At 36.7% G+C, this 20,282-nt stretch overlaps 1 protein-coding gene across 1 annotated transcript in view; it reads left to right on the top strand.

The window, feature by feature from the left end:
- Nucleotides 1-1,132: 1,132 nt before the first annotated feature.
- Nucleotides 1,133-20,282, top strand: part of LOC311091992 (uncharacterized protein) — a 125,390-nt gene continuing 106,240 nt past the window's right edge. Inside the window, exon 1 of the mRNA XM_084128207.1 lies at nucleotides 1,133-1,470. Coding sequence (XP_083984333.1) covers nucleotides 1,404-1,470 — 67 coding nt within the window. The 5' untranslated portion in view covers nucleotides 1,133-1,403. The remainder of the gene's footprint in view (nucleotides 1,471-20,282) is intronic.

Raw genomic sequence — 20,282 nt, 5'->3', positions numbered from 1 at the left:
GCACGACCTGCTGTGACATCACAATCGTGTTGAATTGCGGTTTATGGATCTGCCTGAAGTGTATATATTGAGTAGACTCATCCCTCTGTCAAAATCAAAGGGGTCGAGGGTCTGTCTAAATAAACTTCCCTCATCCACTTGATGAAGTTGAACGCATTTCAAAATGGCGGTGTGGATTCCCAGAGGGGAAGAGTAAGTTTGCAGTGCATGTCTAAAAGTGGAGTTAAATGCAGCCCTTGTGTATTTATAGCCCTCATTTTCCCATTGTCTTTTGGGTCTGTATGTAACCAAGTCTGTTAGTCAAGTCATGTTAAGTTCAAGTCAAGTCATCATTTGATTCTGTTTTACTGTCACCATTGTTAAAATATAACTGCACTTGGGTTCACTTCAACTCTGCTCGCTTCAGTCGACTATGCGTTATAGAAATAACAAAGAAAGGTATTTCAAAGCATTCATAGCTGTAATATAAATAACATGGTAACACTTTACAATAAGGTTCCTTTATTAAACATTAGTAAATGTATTAACTAACATGAACTAACAATGAGCAATACATTTACTACTGTTTTTGTTAATCTTTGTTAATGTTAGTTAATGAAAATAAAGCTGTTCATTGTTTGTTCATGTTAGTTCACAGTGCATTAACTAATGTTAACAAGATTTTAATAAAGTATTAGTAAATGTTGAAATTAACATTAACAAAGATGAACAAATGCTGTATAAGTGCAGTTCATTATTAGTTAATGTTAACTAATGTAGTTAACTAATGAACCTTATTGTAAAGTGTTACCAATAACATAATATAAATATTTTCTCAGATACCCAATGCTTTGCATTGCATTTAATATAATAAGCAAACAACTAGATCTGCCATATAAGCCATGAGTCATTCAAGTAGTTTATCAGAAATTCACAAGAAAACCACATGCTTTAAACAAGTACAAAGAAATACTACCACATCCTTCCATCCAAACCCCAACAGGCCTCTTTTTAACCCCCAAATAATACAGAAAGTAAAAATAAAATAAATTCAGATATATGTGGTAGGAATTCAAAACAAATGCAGAGAGAGAAGTAAAAGTAGGCGGGATCATTTAAAGAAAGAGAAGTGCTGTGATTGGCTCCTGTTTGGGATACTTCCTGAATAAACAAAAACAGAGGAGCACAGCTGGGTAGATTTTGGCCCAGAGCTGAACTGTAGAAGAAGCTGTTAAAAGATACTTCTGTGGGATTCCACCATCCGTCACTGTCCGTGTGTGTCCGGGACAGATCGTCTGGATGTAATCTGCCGTGTGAGGGAGAAGGGGGCATTTCAGAAGAGAAGAGAGAAAGTGAAACTCTTTGCAGATTTAAAAAGTTCTTGGGAGGAGTCACACAGGCAGCAAAATCTTCACTGAGAAAGAATGGAAAAAGGATATGAGATTCTCTCAAATAACACGTATACAAATACTGTCAGTGTTAATATAACAGGTATGTAGTCTTCATGGTTCTTTTTTACATTTTCCCCCCTCTGTTCTAATGTTTCACTGTCTTTTGGATGGGGGTCTTGATATGAATTTAAGTGAGTGCATTTTGAAACTGGCTACAGATTCAGGCAAAACATCCTGTTAATTTAACTTGCATCATTGAATTCTCTATATAAATATGTGTAGTCAAAGCACAGGGGTATCTGCAGGAAATGCAATGACCTCACTGCTAAACAAATGTAAATGCAAACGTACATCGTGTGAACAAGCATGGGGTGTCATTCAGCAAACTCAGCACATTCTTGTGCTTTGTGATGCCTGTCCTCTCATTTTCAAGGGCATGATGAGACCACCACTCCAGTGTTGTTAACTCAAATTAAAAGTATAAATGTTAGGTAAAAACTTAAACTTAAAAAAAAAGAAAAGAACTAAAATAAAAAAAGTTTAAACTGAAGTGCTAAAATTGCTACAAAAATAAATTAAAGCTGAATAAAAATATTAAAATACTAAAATTAAATTGAAAATATAAAAGCTAATTCTAAATATTAATAAACACTATAATAGTATGTATATAATATGTATAAATGATTCTAAAATAGCAATACACCATTCACAGTCTAGGCTGGAAAATGTAATCCCTTCATTAGGGTATCCTTACAACACAATTCATTTGGTGACAAAATTAAATATTTTGGATTTCCATCTGCTAATGTGAGCCATGCTCTTGGTAGTAAACTGTCTGATTATATTTGTGTTTATTCTTTTTTGTGTGTAATATTTACAAATGGTGAAAGCATTATATATATATAAAAAAACTAGGTGAAGTAGAAAAGGTGGTCTTGGCACCAGCCGAAACTACAAAACCAAATTAATATGTGTAATAAGCTATATCCTCACATGTTCAAAAATCACAGCTTTGGGGTGTGAAATATGATGAAATTTCGAAATTCATGAATATCATTAATGTTAATGCTCAGACTGATTGCGCTAGCTTATCTAAACCTGCTAATCCATAGCTAGTGAAAACCATATCAATCGCAAATCAAATCAATTCTCTAATTATTACCTTGACTGCTAAATATAGTAATGAAAGCCTTAATTAAAAGAAACATCGAAAGAGGGGAAATTACAGATGCATTCATTAATAGATTCTTTATCATTTTGTCCATTTAATCATCTTCTGTATTTGAGAGCGGTTATTTGATTCCTTTAATTTAAATACTGTAATAACTCGTTTTCTTTTAAGGTGAAGTAAACTAGTTGGGACTTTTGAAATCCTATAGGAGTGAAAGCAATGTTTTCCACACGTCACCTTTGACCGGACTGTGACGCAAAACAATGCTTCATCATATGTTAGTCATACAAAACTGTCTATTTGAGCAACAACATCCCTTTTGAGATTTTACATTCTCTTTTCCTTGGAGTCAAATATTTTATTGTTTGCAAATATCTTTTGTGCTCTGACTCAGAGCTTCCTGAAATAATACCCTGAGACACTGAGACTATCACTGGACAATCCACCATTTTTGTTAGAATGTGCTTCCTGTGTAGGTTGTTTCCTACTGAAATTGCTTGGAAATTGCACTCTTTGGCAAAGTGTTGTCAACATTTTGAAACTCGCGTTGTTCTTGTTCCTTCACTCTGTGGTTTTAATCTCCATGATTTGGAACAAATTAACAGGATTGCACAATCGACGTTGCCTGCTGACGGAGGGGAGAAAAATTTGCCTTGTAAAGTGAAATCTCAAATATTTTCTAATAAAGTCAGTTATTGTCTGGTGTCACTACTGATAATTGAGAATAGTAGGCCTTTGAAAAGTGTACATTTTACTTTTAAGGTTTATAAAAAAAGAGCATTTTTCAGAGGCGTATTTTGTGTCAGTACAGAGAGGGAATTTTGACGGAGATGCCACATTTTTAGACGCAAGATGAATGTAGCCATATGGTGGAGGTCCGGACCCATGTTTGGGTGGTTCTGCTGGCCATGGTGTTTTTTTCCTTTTGTGCTTTTTTGCCTCCTGTTCTCGCCAGATGGCTGTCACACAAGCCATTCCTCACCCGCAGTTGCCTAATTTGCCATTATTCTTTTTCTAATGGGGCCATTAACAACATCACTGATAATTGAATCGAAAGTTTCCCTCGATTGGGCCATTTTGGGGTTTTAATGCACATCTGAGACTGTTCTTGCAAGTTCCAGTCTTAAGCTGTTTCCGTTCGATTTGTCCAAATCAATAACACAAACGATTATAGATTGTTGGGCTATACTGGTATTCAGTCAGTTTACATATTTGAAAGAATTAAAATAATGTATAACATAAAATTGCATAATTGTGAAAAATTAATTGTTTTTTTGTATTTTTACTTAACCCTGGGGAATATGATATCAATATGACATTATTGTGGACCTGTTAATCATTTAAAAACGTCAAAATCAAACAAATTACAATATGCCAATTACAATTTCAAATTAACTGCAATATTTACCCAAAATAGGGTCAATGTGTCAAGATAGTAAAGATAGTTTTATTGATGATCAATAAAAAAAAAAAGTATGATTCATTTTAAAATTAATGTATAGTTTTTTATAGTTATCACCGAAAATTAACAGGTTATACTGATACTTTATACGTAGAATAACTGTAATAGATCCAACCTTACATTTAATGTAATTTTATAGTAAAATACTGTTACATTTCAAGTTTTTGGAAGTGAAAAGTCATTGTATAATTTACAGTGAAAAACAGTAAATTGACATTCCCAGAATTCCCCGCGTGACACTTCACATTTGTTGTATTTTCGTTTAAATAACTGTTTCTTCATGTACATTGTGTGACATTTAGTGAAATGTGTGTTACCATGATGGTGTGTAGTATTTGTGTGAATGATAATGTGTATTAATCTGCTGGTCGATAAACATGGCGAATACAATATATAGTATTTAATAAACTAGGAAAATACAGGAACAGGAATGAGAAACAATAACCAAAAATACCACTTTATTACAAGACAAAACCCCGAGGAGAAATAAGGGCTTAAAGGGATAGATACAATTTCTGTCACCATGTTCTCATCCTCATGTTGTTCCAAACCTGTATGAGTTTCTTTCCTCTGTTGAACACAAACGATGATATTTTGAAGAATGTTGGAAACCATACAGTTGACTGTAGCCATTAACTTCCTTAGTGTTTTTTTTTTCCTACTATGGAAGTCAATGGCTACAGTCAACTGTCTATTTACCAACATTCTTCAAAATATCTTCTTTCGTGTTCAACAGAACAAAGAAACTAGTACAGATTTGGAGCAACTTGAGGTTAAGTAAATGATGACAATTTTAATTTTTGGGTGAACTATCCCACAAGTAGAGGTAATGAGGAAATGAAATGAACTACAGGTGAACGTAATCAGTAACCAAGGGAGCTGTAGCAAAGTTACTGTAGATGTTGTGGGAAGAAGGAGGCGGGAACCGGTGAACATTCAACAACTTTAATAAATAAAATAAACAAACAACAAAACGAAAGTAAAAGACAGCAGCCCCTCACGGACTGCTGTCACATATAATAAAACAAACAAAACACAAGTCCAGGCCTGTCCTCTCTCGATCTTCACTGTCATCGCTCCTCCTTTATGCTTCCGCTCCTCCGTGAGAGATACGAGACCGGTGCGTTGCACTGGTGTCACTCATTATTAACTCCCTTGGTCAAAATCACGGGGATGAGGGCCTATCCACACAAACTTCCACTTGACAAGGGCTGCGTTCCACTCCAAATTTAGACAGGCACTCGCAAACTTCCCTAAGCACTTCCCTTCAGGGGTATCAGTGCCGCTATTTTGAAGTGCGTTCCACTTCGTGAAGTGGACAAGGGATGTTTATATGGACAGAAACTTGTCCCCTCGATTTTGACAGAGGGAGCGAGTCTACTCATATAGCAGCTCTATATCTCACAATTCAACTTAATTATGATGTCACAGCAGATCACGCTTAACTGAAGTGTATGATATATTAATTATTTTGAGCATTAATCGCATAATAGTGCATTATATATTAATTATTTTGAGATGTAATCACATAATACTTGTAGCTACCTATGTTCACAGTCAAAGTTTATACTATTTATTTATTTTTTATTTTATTGAGTGTGTGTAATTTTATTTTTCTCCAACATCAGCTCGTACACCTATAGGATTTTATATATTTTCTCCAAAAACGTATATGCATATAGAATGGTATTCTTTATAGTGAATTCCAAGTGAGCAAGGGCTTAGTGGGTTCCATTTAAACCTTATGCACGAGTTCCGCCAGTAGTGGGCACTCGTGCAACGTAAGCAATGACGCACATCCGAGTGAACGAGACGGAGGGAAGTTTGCGAGTTAAGGGCATAAAAATTTGGAGTGGAACGCAGCCAAAGTGGAACTCACTTCAAAATGGTGGCTGAGATTCCCCCCAAGGGAAGTGCTTAGGGAAGTTTGCAAATGTATATCTAAAAGCGAAGTGGAACGCACCCCTGTCAACTTACAATGACAGGGAACACAGGCAAACAGGAACAGGGAAAACAGAACCAAAATACAATTAAACTAAACAGAACAGAACAGAACATACGTTACACACTGTGCACCTTTTATATATTAGTATTTACCTTCTCAGCTTGTGGGAAAGCTGCTTGTGATGATCTTTGATTCATCATGTGACTTTCTCATCACCACCTGTTTTTGGTGGTTTTCAGTATATTACAAAGGTACAAAACAGATATTAGTGGTTGGTATAGTAACATTTTAATGTAAATTTAAGTTAAATCTGTAAATCCTGTGCAAAAAAAGGAAATCCAGCAACATTTGTGGTAAGGGGATATTTAATAAATTCTAAACATTACAAATGCGTTTGGGCTTGCGAGCCTTCTTTAGGGTACACAACAGACAAAATGCATGAACATTTTAAGAAAACATCTCCATACTGATTTACTCATACAAAGAAAATTAACAACAGCTAAGCTCCACTCAAGACATCACTGTTTGCTTCCACGCACCTTGTGAGCTGGTAAAGTCGCTCCAGATCCTACCTTACTAAAATCTGTTTTTACTGTAAATTTCTGGCAACCACAGCTGTCAGTTTGTTTTACTGTAAATATCATGGATTTTTACTGTCAAAACGATACCTACCCTGAAAGTGGATTTTTTTTATTTATTTTTTTATGTGTAAGTCTGAAGTGGGGGTGACATCCTTTGACAGTTTGCCTGGTAGTCTGATTATCGAAAAACTTCCAACCACAGGAAGCTGTAGCAGTATCTACCCAGAAAGCTTACTCTGTATGTTTTTCCTTTCCACTTGTAAGAACTTGTCACTGGCCTAAAAAGAAACACCAAAATGCTTAAAAGAGGTGCTATTTTAAATCTCTTTTCAGTCATAAATATTCTACACTTCTGACACAACTTATCGCGGTTCCTTCAGTTGGGTGCATGAGGTATGAAAAGGAACTTCAAAATGAGTGTTCAACATGCTAGCATATCTCTTTCTCCCTCTCTACTCGTGTAATACAAACAGAGTAACAGCACTGACATCCATCGGGAAGTTTTGTTCCCTGTCACAAGGTGTTTGGAGACTGACTTCATCCAGTTAGTTCATTGCTAACCTTGTATTATGAGGCTACACATACAGAGACTGAGACAGTTGACAGTTAATTATAGGAGCCATGGATCGCTGTAGACATGTTTGTCAGCTGTATGCCGATTGACTCGCGACTTGTTTATTTTTCAATGCTGCTCCATTGTTTTCTGGAGCTGCTTAGATGAGTCTATTTTGCAACGTGTGAGAAGTGCCCCGGGGCTTGCCATAATGATGGTAATAAGAGAATGCATCCTGAACTGAGAGGGGGAAGAGAGAGAGAGAGAGAGAGAGAGAGAGAGAGAGACATAACTGCATTGTTTGTGGAGAGGAAATAATTGGTGAAGGTGACCTGATATGTTCATGAGTGAATTACCCACAGTCCTCCTCTCATTTAACCTGTGCTGTTGTACTGTACCACATCTTCACTTCATTCTGTTCTGTATCTGCAGTTTTACTGTGACATCCAGCATTGACCTGATAATTCACCATATAGAAAATGTGTTGTGTATTTTCAAACGTAAATGTTCCATTAATTTTAAGTGCAGATGAATAGGGCAGTGGAAAGTGAACAATCTGAAGCTGTCTTTAAACTCTCATCACATGTGAAAATGTATTTTTCATTCGGAATTCAATACTGAGGCCTTTAAAATCAATTTTAATTATTCTAACTAATCCGTATACAAGCATCACTGCAATTTGTGAAAGACAGAGAGTGAGAAAAGAATGTGTTTAATTCAAATAGAGTGATGGAGACAAACTGAGAGGCAGATCGAGGTAATGGAAGAGACAGAGTGTGATGGTTGGAAATGCTGAGACAGACAGTGAAAGATGGAGGAGTGTCAGTCAACTCTTCTGTGATGGGGACTAGGGAGACTTTCTTAAACACCTTGTACATACTCAAACTCACACAGGTTTGTAACTGTTGAAGACCATTTCTGTTCTTACTCTCAAAACTCTCAGATGTGAATTAACTAAAGTTGTGGGCAGTGAAAAAACAGATTGGTATTACTTATATGCATTAATGAATATCCATGTAGTCTGATTGTTTGCTTGCGTTTTCGTGAACTTTTAGTTTGTACTTCCTATAGGGGCCATTTACACTACACCATTTTCAACTAAAAACAGAAAACATTTTATGTGTTTTGCCCGTTTATTTACGGGTCCTGAAAACGCAAACTTTTGAAAACAGGTTATAAAGTCCAAGTTTTTGAAAACAATCCCGTTCGTCTCCATGTAAACTATAAAAACACGAATTTGTATAAACGGTTACGTCATGCACATGCATGTTACATCTTCAGTCTACAGGCGTGTAGTGTTTCTTTACAAAGTGACATTGCCACCTACTGGCCTGGTAGAAGAGTACAGCGATTTTAGTCATTTTCGCTGATCTGTGTCAACAGGAATCGCTTTGACAACGGTGTCATCTGTACGTGAAAAACGCAAAGGAAAAAGTTCACCGTTGTTCATTTTAGTTCATCGTTGTCATGAAACATACCCAAAGTTCCCTGTTTTCCTTTCTTCCATTGTCCCGCTCTTGATTTGTTTCTATAGTTATTGATTAATTAGCCTAGTTCACACCTGTGCATCACCGAGTTCATCACCCTGTGTATTTAAGCCCTTCAGTTTCATCAGTTCATTGTCTGGTATCGTGTTGTTTACGCTGTTACGTTTGTGTTTTCTCATGTTTGGACCACCTGCTTTGCTTTGGGTTACTTTTATTTAATAAGTTACACTACAATTTTCTATTTTTTCATCACATCATCATCTTTGGACATTCGACGTGACAATTATTTCAAATTAAAAAGAATATATGTATTTTTTTAATAATTAAAAAAAAAATCAAAATAATATACAGGTATATTTATATTAACTTTAAAAAAATATATGTTTTATTAAAATATTACTTTTATAAAATGTTTGCTTGTTTATAATTGTATAGTATAAAATATATATAGGCTTAAGTCTGCCAAATATGCTGCAATATGTTTTGCCAACGCTATCTCACGACCAATTCGTACAAATTCGTACAAGTGAGTGAGAATTGCCGTGAGATCGGGTTGGTTTGCTGCAAAATATGCTACAACCAAGTAATGAGTTAAGGGTCTGAATGTGTCTGCAATGTGTGCTTTTTAAATATTGTTCATTATATTATAATTATTATTTGCTTTGCATTTAAAAGCATTTTAGCACCAGGCTGCAACATAAAAAAACTGTGGGGAAAAAAAGGGTCTGAATAGCCTACTTTCTGAATCACCTGTATATATTGATATTTTACATTCATTGATATTTTATAATAATGTTTATTTTAATTATTGCCTGTTTGTATACATTTTCTTTTACACAGCAGCAGTAATTCATCAAATGATGATTAAATAATGGAGAAAATATATTATAACAGTGTAGTCATACACACTTTCTGCATTTGACAACGATTCTGTACACTTTTAGCATAGTACAGCAGATAGTGGTAGTTTGCTAAATCATCTAATTGCCCCATTGCCCAGTTAGAGGATGGATGTTGGATAATTTGTAATATTTAAAAACAATTTTTTTTAAATATTTTATGGGCATATTTTTGCTGATATGGAATGGTTCCTTTAGTCAATGGGGTGCTAAAACAACACTAATGCAAATGCACAATAAAATGCAAATAAACAATGCTAATAGTACATTTAATTTGATGTATTGTCAGTTTCATCCTCAGACTGTTACACGCTCCCTTTGTACTTTTATAAAGGCTACTGTGGTATCTCATGTTTAACACATGCACAAACACACAAAATCAACCACAAATGACCACCATGCCTGTAAGGGAAGAAACTGTCTAAAATCTTCTTGAACAGCTTAAATTTCACACACAGTCTCTAGCCTGTAGCGGCAAAGCACTCTTGCCGCATTATAAGTCTGGTTCAACCCTGGTTTGACAGAATTAGGATGAAAGGAAGCATTGTGAGGAACCGGTAATATGTCTTATGACTGTAGACATCTAAAGGAGCACAGATAGCCACGTTTGCCTGGTCAGTAACAATAACTGCTTACAAAGGAACGAGAAGATCCCAATCAAAGCCTGTACATGTAATTAAAAGGATTTGGTGCCCAGCGAGGTTCTATCTGCAGACCCGAGGCAACAGTGTTCATCGAGAGCTGAGCTGAGAGAGACAGCAGGCCCTGAGACAGCGCTTTATGAGAGCTTGAGACGAGTGCTCTGATGACAGGTTGTCTCCCACAGAGGAAACAGAGCCATGGGTTCAAGTTTGGGCTTCAAAGCCCCTGGTCTGAGCAGATAATCGAAAGGCATGTGAGCTGGAAAATGTAAGGCTGAATCAAAGACTTGATTACTATTATAGCAGTGGCGCCTCAGGCTAGAGGTGAAGATGATGGTAGCTTGCTTTCTGACACCTTTTATGCCCATTAGATGTTCAGTTACATCAGAGGCAGTGCTGTGGGCAGTCATTTGGTGAACACTCCTGGGGCTGATATTGTGTATGTATGTTGTTTCAAGTGTTGGATGTGCTTATGGAGGGATAAGTGTGTCTGCTTTATAGGAACTCATTATATATAAATGAATATAAACAAATTTATATTCATTGCACAATGCTTTTAAAAAGACTAATGTATTTACATTAATGAATATGTATGAAAATACATGAATCATTAAATAATACATTATTTATAAAATACATGTTTTTATTTGAGTAAGCAATGGTTTGAACCATAATATACACTATCATTCTGAATATCTATATCTGAATATCTGAATATCTATCATTCTATAAAATTCTGCTCTGCCATCTCACAAATTAAATTAATTATAAAATCATTAACAAAATATTTTAATGTTTGGTGTCAGTTTTTATGTTTTTGAAAACTCAAACCCATAACAGAATGATGTTTCAAATGATTACTTATTAAAATAAATATATAAATAAATTATATAATATTTCATGATGTAAATAAACACATTATGTCTTTTTAAAAGCATTAAATAATGAATATAAATTAGTTTATTTATATTTTATGAGTTCCCATTTAATTTAACTAATACCACTAAAGTTGTCTCATAAATCTCCACCCTAACATTGTGTGAGGAAATTTAATTTGTCAAATATTATCTCCTCAGATTTGCCAGGGACCCACAAGGCCTCCATTTCGACCCAAATTCTGTTCCATCTCCAGTCACACTCAGTGTTATAAAACAGCTGAAAAACAAACCTCAAATATTTACTCTGAGCTCAGCCATGTTCATTTCTGTCCTCGCCATATATTATATGATTGTATCATGGAAAATACGCTCAAATTTCAAAAAAGGCTTTGTTGGTAATTTTGGGGATTAAAGTGATGATAGAAGACAGCGAAGAAGAAATATAGAGCATATTGGTCACACACAACCATGATTCCCTGAGGGACAATCTTTGCCTTTATTACATCTCTGGACTCACTGTGTTATTTTCTCTCTCATGCTCTCTCTCTCTCTCTTAAACACACACACACACACACACACACTCAATCTCTATGTTACTTAATCACATGGAATTTGTGAGACATGGACAGGGCTTTGCAAGGGCCCTTTTTTACCGTGTGTCTTTGTATGTTTGTTTGCTTGAAAAGCTGATGAAATTCCTGTGAAACCTATAACTCTTCCCTGGCTGTACTTGTTGTGTAGACACATTTTAGTTCAACTGAATTGGTACTGAGAACCAATAAATGATTTTTTTTTCTTTTTTTCTGCACACTCATTTGAGGGCAGGAAATGAGAAGAGATGACTGGAAAATACAGAACGCTAAAAAGCAGCAGTCCTGCCCAGCCTGTGTCAGTGCATGTGTAGAAACTTCCTTCAGAGATCATGATGAGGTCCGTTTAAGGCTGAGAAGAGAGGAGGAGTTGAAGGGATATTTCACAATCAAGCAATCCCCAGGCTAGAACTGCCTGTGGTGAATTGAACCCTGCTGCTTCCCTTAAACACCACTTTAATATTAGCAGGAGAAATGATTTCTGAATGCTATAACAATTTAGAAATATAATATTTTTGCACATAGATTCTGATTTTTTTTTTTTCACCAACATACTACATACTCATTTAGCCCATGAGGTTTTTTTTTTTTTTTTTTTTTTACAACAGCCAGCTTTAATATGTGTCCAAATGATGCTGTTCTGCAGCCAAGAGAGCAGGTTATGACACATGATAAGATTAATAAAGGGAATGTCATCACTCAAGACTCCGTCTTTAATTGATGTTTTAGGGAAGGACATGAATTGCTCAGGGCCAATTAGATGATGCATCTCTCTGTGAAGTATGTAAATACAGTATACTCACTCTCTCATACTCACACATATATTTGTATAGGCCTATAAAGGGTTGGTTGGGGCATGATGACTCCCCCACCCACCTTTTTTTATCTCCTGACCATAGATGACACAAAATCTCATCTCAGCACTTTTGATGATTTGCTACGTTATTTGTAATTTTGCCATTTCATCTGATTATCAACATTTGTGAGATTTAGTCAGCCGAAACCGTTTTGAGGTAAAAAAAAAAAAAGAAAAAAAAAAAGTGGTCTACGATATTGAATTACGTTGAATATCAAAGTATTTTATTTGTTAATGAGCGACTTGCTGAGACATTAATGTTTTTATGTTTGTGGAGTAACATTTATATAAATTAGACCCCAGTATAGGGGCCATCTTACCCCTCTCTTAATATTTGACATTTTGTGCTACAAAAACTAAATGTTTCTATTTATTTCCTACAATAACACATTGACTGATGCATCATCATCCTGCACATGATAAACTTTAAAATTTAAAAGTAAGTCCACATTGTTCTTAAGGTGGGCATCTTTCCCCATCCTACCATATACACAATGAAATGTGTACAAAACGTTCTTGTTTACAAGAATATATCTATCAGAGGTCGTTAGACTTGCATTGTCCATCATTTTGATGGACAGGGTCGTATAAATTCCGTCATAATCTATTATTACACATAATTATTATTATTTTTTTGATATTTTAATGATAATAAGCAATTTAACAGGCTCTTTTTTTGTTCACATTTTCATTTTTATTCACAAACTTACAGGACAAGCATAGGCTAGATTATGCATTTATTTATGAAGAGAAATCGTGAGCCACTTTTCAGGTTTCATCATGAATGTTTGTCCAATAAATCGCAATAAGCTTTGTGTTTTGTTACTTTTGATATGAAACAAAGTCTTTCAGGCTTTCAAATTCTGTCCATTTAATCACAAAATTCAAACAATCAATACCGTTTTGGCGCTCTTTAATGTGGCGCGAGAGATCACTGTAGACTCAGTTCAAGCGAAGTGAAGCACGAGTGAACGCGATCATCCCTTCCCCATTACTACGTTACAGAATGAAATAAACATGATTGAACATCAGAAAATATGTTGAAAGATACAGTCCAACTTTCCGAAATCCGTACATGTCTCTCATCTCATGTAGCTAATCACTTAATCAGTGTTTCAACCGCAGAAAAACGTCAATAAAACAGCTTGTAAACAATGTCACATAAGTCAGAAAAGCCATTCATCTACCATTAACTTGAAAATCAGCAAGAGCACACTCGCCACTAAGTGGACAGGGGTGAGAATTACTGTTAGAAGTTATGGCACGCCTTGGGCCTAGTATGCCAAGGCAGTGGCATCCACAATCCAATGGGCCATCCTAAAGGCGGGCATACACTGTGCGATGTCTGTGCGATTTCAGCAAGGTACCTGCTCACACTGAACGAGTAGATCACATGTGATGTAAAGCCAAAGCTCAGGATTTATGTGCTCACACTATACGGTCCGAACGTCGAGCTGCGACTTCACTGCTCACACTATACGTGTGAAATATGCGCGAATCAGTGCGATAAACCCTCGTGCCGGGTTGCGCCTATAGACGATATCATGTATCCAGAGATTGTCAAAACAAGCATCAGCTATCAATATCAAGATGATTTAGCATTTCCAATTTATGTATTAAATTATTATTAGTATTATTGTATTATTATTATATTATTAGGGAAGGCCTAGGCTACTTTTATTATTAAATTGGTAGGCTATTATAATTAAATTGGCACGCAATAATTTCATAGCGCATCACCGCATAACCAACTCGCTGTGAGGATAATAAAATATTACATAGAAGCTTACTCCTCCTCATTGAAAATTGTCTAAAACATTTAGGTCGATTACAATAAATTATAGGCATATAATTAATTATTATCAGTCTATAATATGTCCGAACACTGCAATAATTCATCAATGAAAATTAAAAACAGCTTTATTTCAAAAACATTGTTCAACAAATTAATAAAAGAGGCAAAGTGTACATCGCAGGTGGCTTGGAAGATGTGGGTAATCGTTAATCCATTTTGCAGCACGAACTGGAAGTAAGCTACAGTAATTTGTAGCTAGTTTGAACTGCAGAACTTAAAGATCTCCCTCTTTTCATATTTTTTTAATTTTATTTATTTTTTGCTGCAGATGAAACTTCTGTTTTCACGCGGGCGCAGTGAGGGAAAAAACACTGAGTTTAGGGCAATCGGTTCGTAGCTCTGCTTCAACTGTGCGATATAGTCAAGAGGAGCGACCAAAATTTCTAACATGCCAGAAATTCATCCGACCATCCGATTGCCGGTCGGGAGAGGTTAATCGCCTCTCGTTTTCCCATGTACACTGCACGAACACTGCACGACAAAGCTGAAAATCGGCCCGACCCGAAAAAGAGTTGCACGAGTCAGAATTTGGCTCAAAATTGGACGAAAATCGCCTTTAGTTTGGGGACAGCCTTCCCCTTCTGCTGTCCCCCAAAACAGACAAAGAGCTGGTCTCAGCAAGGTTGAGCCAGAGATTGTGCTACATAACATGATGAATGGTTTCGTGAAGAAAGGCACTGGGCCGGGGCACAGCTGTAAGTATCAACAAAATAGAGAACAGGTGGAGATCATAATCAGTGAAAAACCAAGGAAACCAAACCCAAACACAGAAAACTGACCTAAAACAATTGCAAAACCCAGCCAAAACAGACATTAAACACATAATACCCCTAACAATATGTGAAGACTTTCATATTTGCGTCCAAAAATTGGCATTGTTTGAGATACTATCCCATTTACTATTGGGAAGTGATATGGAAGGGTCATAAGATGCCAAGATTCTGTATATGTAGTACTAGGTTCTGTACAAGTGAATAATTGTATTCCTTTATCGCTAATTATCGCTTATCGGTAATTAATATGATTAGCCTTTTGCTTGACTATGTTATCAAACAGCTAATAATGTGTTGCTAATGTTACACAAACCATGTTCCCGTTCGCCATCTCAGAGTCAGACAGCTGCATTCTAACAATCATCAGAAACTATTTTGAACAACTCAGAACGTCTGTGGAGAAAGGCTTAAAGTTCATCATAACATCATAATATACATCATACACCCGCTATATTGCTAAATCTACCCGATATCAACCTGGCTTCTCTCGCGACTCCTCTGCTAGTTCGCTGTTAATGATATGTTAAAGCCCTCTGGCACATTGACGTGAGGTAGTTTGTGACGTCAGAAACACCAGAAATTTCAAACCGCATTTTTGAGACTGTCTTTGGTTCACCGCAGTTTAAAAGAGAAAATACTCAGCAATGGTGTTGACATGAATTTGCACATGCTTTGTTTTAAAGCAAATTAAAAACACCACACTGACATAAACAACATTAAAAACTTGATTTTCTCCACAGGGGGACTTTAAGGGAATTTGCCAGTTTGTTGAGGTTTACTACCAAACCTGTTTTTTTTTGGTTTTGGCTTTTACTGATATTTGGGGACCATCAAAGTAAAGTGTTACTGTAATATTTAATATAAAAAAAACACACACACAGATGTATATTCTAATTGGATTAGCTGTGTTCAAAGCAATTGTAAATTGACCATAAACACACCGGTAACCACACAGTCTAATCATAGTTCATATATTTAACTAATTTTTAAACAGAGGTATCCTTTATTAGTGATTTTGCCACCGTTTTATAAAAGCCACTTATAGATGACCTATCAGGCCCTTTTAGTCTTGATTTTGTTTATGGGGTCTACTAAAACAGGTGCTTGAATGTTCAAAAATCACCTTATTTTTCAATTATACTACGGGGGCTGTTGAATGCTTGAATCGGACTGGTTGAAGAACGTTCTAAGGTGTGCAATTATTTTCAGGGAAACGCACGGCTAAAGTAGTTCCAGGCAGGTCTTGACCATATTACAGTTCCATTGCCATCACCTTGCCAAATGATTTCAGTTATTTTAAAAGTCCTTACAACAGCAAAATAACCAAAACTCACAATGACACTGACCAAGCAAATAAATATATTAAGCAATAGGATAAAAATGACAAATTATGTCCATGTTTTTGCCACAAGATTACGTTTTATTATATACAGACAGCACATTTCTGTGTGCTCTCTTTTTCTTGCTCTCTCTAGCACTCAAATGCATACACATAAAGTATGGACACACACTCGCACAGAAACGTGTTGGCAGCGCTGCTCTGACGATTTTATCAGTAAATAGTTTCACAACTTAAAAGCTACATGAATTTATCACTAGCGAGGTAGATAGACTTACAGTTTCGCTATTAGTAGAGACACTGCTGCTGAACACTGTTGAGAGATGCAGCAGACTCTCTCTCTCTCTCTCTCTATAAAATTACGTTGTGGAATTAGCAACGGAGGCTTGGGATTAGATACGTAAGAAATTAGTCCTACACACAAGAGTGTTTTATGGACAAAAACCTGACAAATGTCTTGAAATACATCATCTGAACAATGTTTTGTAGTGTAACCCCACCTCACCTTACCACCTCGGGTGTGCAATATATTTTTCTAATAATTCAACGGCCCATCGTCAATTATTCCTTACATATTTTATATTACTGCGACACCTCTCTTCCCATTCTGTCAGTAAAGATCTGTTCAGTTCCTGTCTGTATGAAGCACCCTCTGGATCAGTGTGTTGTGATGCTGAATGTGATTTCACCAACTTTTATGATCCTGGAACAACATTCCAATCAGATTTTAGGGACACATTTACAGTCTATGTCAAGGTTAGGCTTACAACCGCAGGTTTAGGTGCTTATACAACAGTGTTTTTCACCATCAGTCATTTCCCTCTGATTTTAGGGATGAGTTATGGGTAGGGTTAGGTTTAAGGGTAAGGATAGGGTTAGAACAAAATTTTCTCAGGAATGTTGTTCCAAGATCAACAAAATTGATCCAGGAATATTTCTTACTTGGCAAAATCACGGTGACCGTGATAAACCAGGCCTTGCCCCCTTTTATTTTGAGTATATTGGAATATTATACATTCCCAGGAGAAAACTTAATGAGAAATATTGTACGTTCCAACAAGAAAATTTATACAACTGAGGTGTTTCAGTGAGTTCAGAAACGGTGCTTATACTGTAGATATAGAGAATAAATCCCTTTGGAGTGGACATTTTGTTTTGTAACTGCAGACCTTTTTTCATGCTCAAACAACAACAGTGCGCACTAAAGAAAGTTGAAAATGTAAAAAAAGGCACAATAGGTCCTATTTTAAGTCTCGTATTTTTTTCCCCATCCAATACTGTCCAGTATAAAGGTCATCCATTGTCCTTTATACCGTGACCGTATTTATTTTCTTATCTCTTCTTTATAGTGTAATAGGATTTATTTTTAAAATGTTTATTTTGTTACTTGTTCGTTATGTTTTTGGGTTAGTTAGACTAAGCGAATCTGTCAGCGCTTGTGTGTCTCCACAATTAACATACGAGTGCCTTCATTAGCACTTCTGTGTCTGTATTCATTAGCGTGTGTGTGCGCGGCCCTTCTCTGATGGGGGTAAGGGGAGGACCTGTGATTGCTAAGTGTAGAGTCTGATCAAGGCTGACAGTATTTAACATAATTAAGAAAAGCTTCAGTCACAGTGGCATTAAATAAACACCTCACTGAGCGAGGGAGGATCTGATGAGAGAGAAAGAGGAAGAGAGAGGGAGGGAAGGGTCATTTCTCAGTCATGGGATGAGACGTGCGTGTTAGTCTTCTCATTACTGCACAGCTTGAGTGGCACACACTTCCTCTCTCTCGCTGCAATGTGAGCACACGCCTACACACACAAACTCACACACACTCACTGACTCGCACTGTCAAGGTGGAGCATTAACTTTTTTTTGACATGACTTAATCTTTCCTGCTCGGCCAACAACACTGTGCCAATTGAGCAAAGGACAACCGTTTTAAGCGTTCATGCTCTAGAATGATGAAAATCACAGTACAATCTGTGGGTACACATAGGCGACCTTAAATACAAGTGCCATCATTGGCAAGCAAAGGGGAAATCATTACACTACAAGTTGCTAACAAAAAAACTACATGATGAAGCTAAAGGGGCAAAAGCAGAATCCAAAATCACCATTTAAATAAGAACTTACTTTGCAACTGTTAAAGTCAGCATGAAACGGAATATGCGTTTGTCTTTTCTTCCCAATTGACCCTTCGCAGGGAGTTTGATTGACAGGCAATCTGACCAGTCATAATCTGCCATCCGCCGAATCCGCCATTTTTGTCCGACAAAGCAGTCAGGAGAGTTAGTAGATTAACGTTGGAGGATTTGAACTTGAAAAACGGAGTGTACAGACGTCTTTCCGCGGTTAAAACAACATTCCTTCTTATGTTCATTCATGTTTATTTGATGCTGTAAATTAACTAGAAGGAAGAGATGATCAGTTCACGGGCAGCTTTAACTGAGGCTCTGCAGCGATCTGTCAGACACATTAAAGAAACACAAAACGGTATTTATTTTTTAAAGAAATTTAAACAAGGACCAAATTTGAAAGTTGAGACATTGTTTCATATCAAAAGTAACCTGGTCTGTCCTGTCTGTCAGCGCGTTGTCAGTGTCCTCTCTGCTCCGCAATGTATTTTTCACTGCGTGAGAACATGGTGTGGTGTGAGAGCGGTGTGGCTTGTCAGACATAGCAACACTAAAGGGGGCGGGTCTTTGCGAATGATCAGTTTTGACGTATATCCGAGTGAAACAGCTTCTCAAACAAGAAAAAAATCATCTGCAATTGATTGGATCATTGGATCATTGTGGTTTGCTATTGCTGCGATCTCTTGTGAGTGACAGGTGGTTGTCCCGCCCCCGAGTCAGTATACATCAGAAAAGAGAAGAGATGTTACTGCAAAAGGGAGGGGACGTTATTTTGATTAAAGATTACAAGGGCACATGAATTTAAAAAATAATAATGATGTGGGCAGATAAATCATTTAAATAGTAAAAACTGCAATATTCCATATTTTTGAATTCTGAATTCATGGTGACTTTAATTGTGTCCCAAATGATGTACTATGTGCACTCATATATAGGTATTTAACCATCTAGTGTATGAATTTTATATGCTACAGTTATTTTGTCATCCAGCTTCCGTGTGCCTCTCCACATAATTAAAGCTGTGACATTTGAGTGCATGAAGTGTCCAACGCTCCACACTTTTTTTCTTCGGTTAATTAAATGCATCATTCGGGCACTTGAAGCTTCTTTTTGGAATTATCAGTGTGAACAAACTACTCACATTAATACAGAATGGCATAAAAGGTAGTGCATAGGCTACACAATTTGGGATGCACCAGGTTTTATGGGTGTAGTATGATTGTAAAAAAATAAAAAAATAAATAACTATACTAAAATGTATGCCTAATGTCTTTAACCATTTTGTCTAAAATATATAAATGAAAAGCAGCATTTAGCTGTGGAGTCGAATCTGTTCATGAACTGTTTGATCTGATTCATTAGAATGAATCAGGCTTTTCATAGGACAGTTTCGAAGTTCGAACCGATTCATTACACATAAGGCTTGTTCGACTTCATGCAGCTCTGCGCAGACCGATCGGCGGCTGACTTGAAGCAGCGCATGCCGGTTAGAAATTTTGTCCGACTTGATGCAGCGCCGACGCCACGTGACTGTGACGTGTGCCATCAAAGTACCGCGAGAGCGATTTGAGAGTAGCCGGAGAACTCAGCCAGCGTAGCTTCTCAAGAGCGGCTGCAGGAGGGCTGATGATGACACAGCTGTTCCACGATTGGCCGGATTCACCGCATGACAACGATCACGTGTGTTTCGTGTTTATTCGAAAACCTTTAGTTCCTCTAAAGCTCTCAAATCAGTTTATTATAACAGTGAACACTCTTT

This window comes from Abramis brama, assembly GCF_963993115.1.
Source record: "Abramis brama genome assembly, chromosome: 11".
Classification (NCBI taxonomy): Eukaryota; Metazoa; Chordata; class Actinopteri; order Cypriniformes; family Leuciscidae; genus Abramis; species Abramis brama.
The sequence above is the reverse complement of the archived record's forward strand: the minus strand, read 5'-3'. Positions and strand labels throughout refer to the sequence as shown.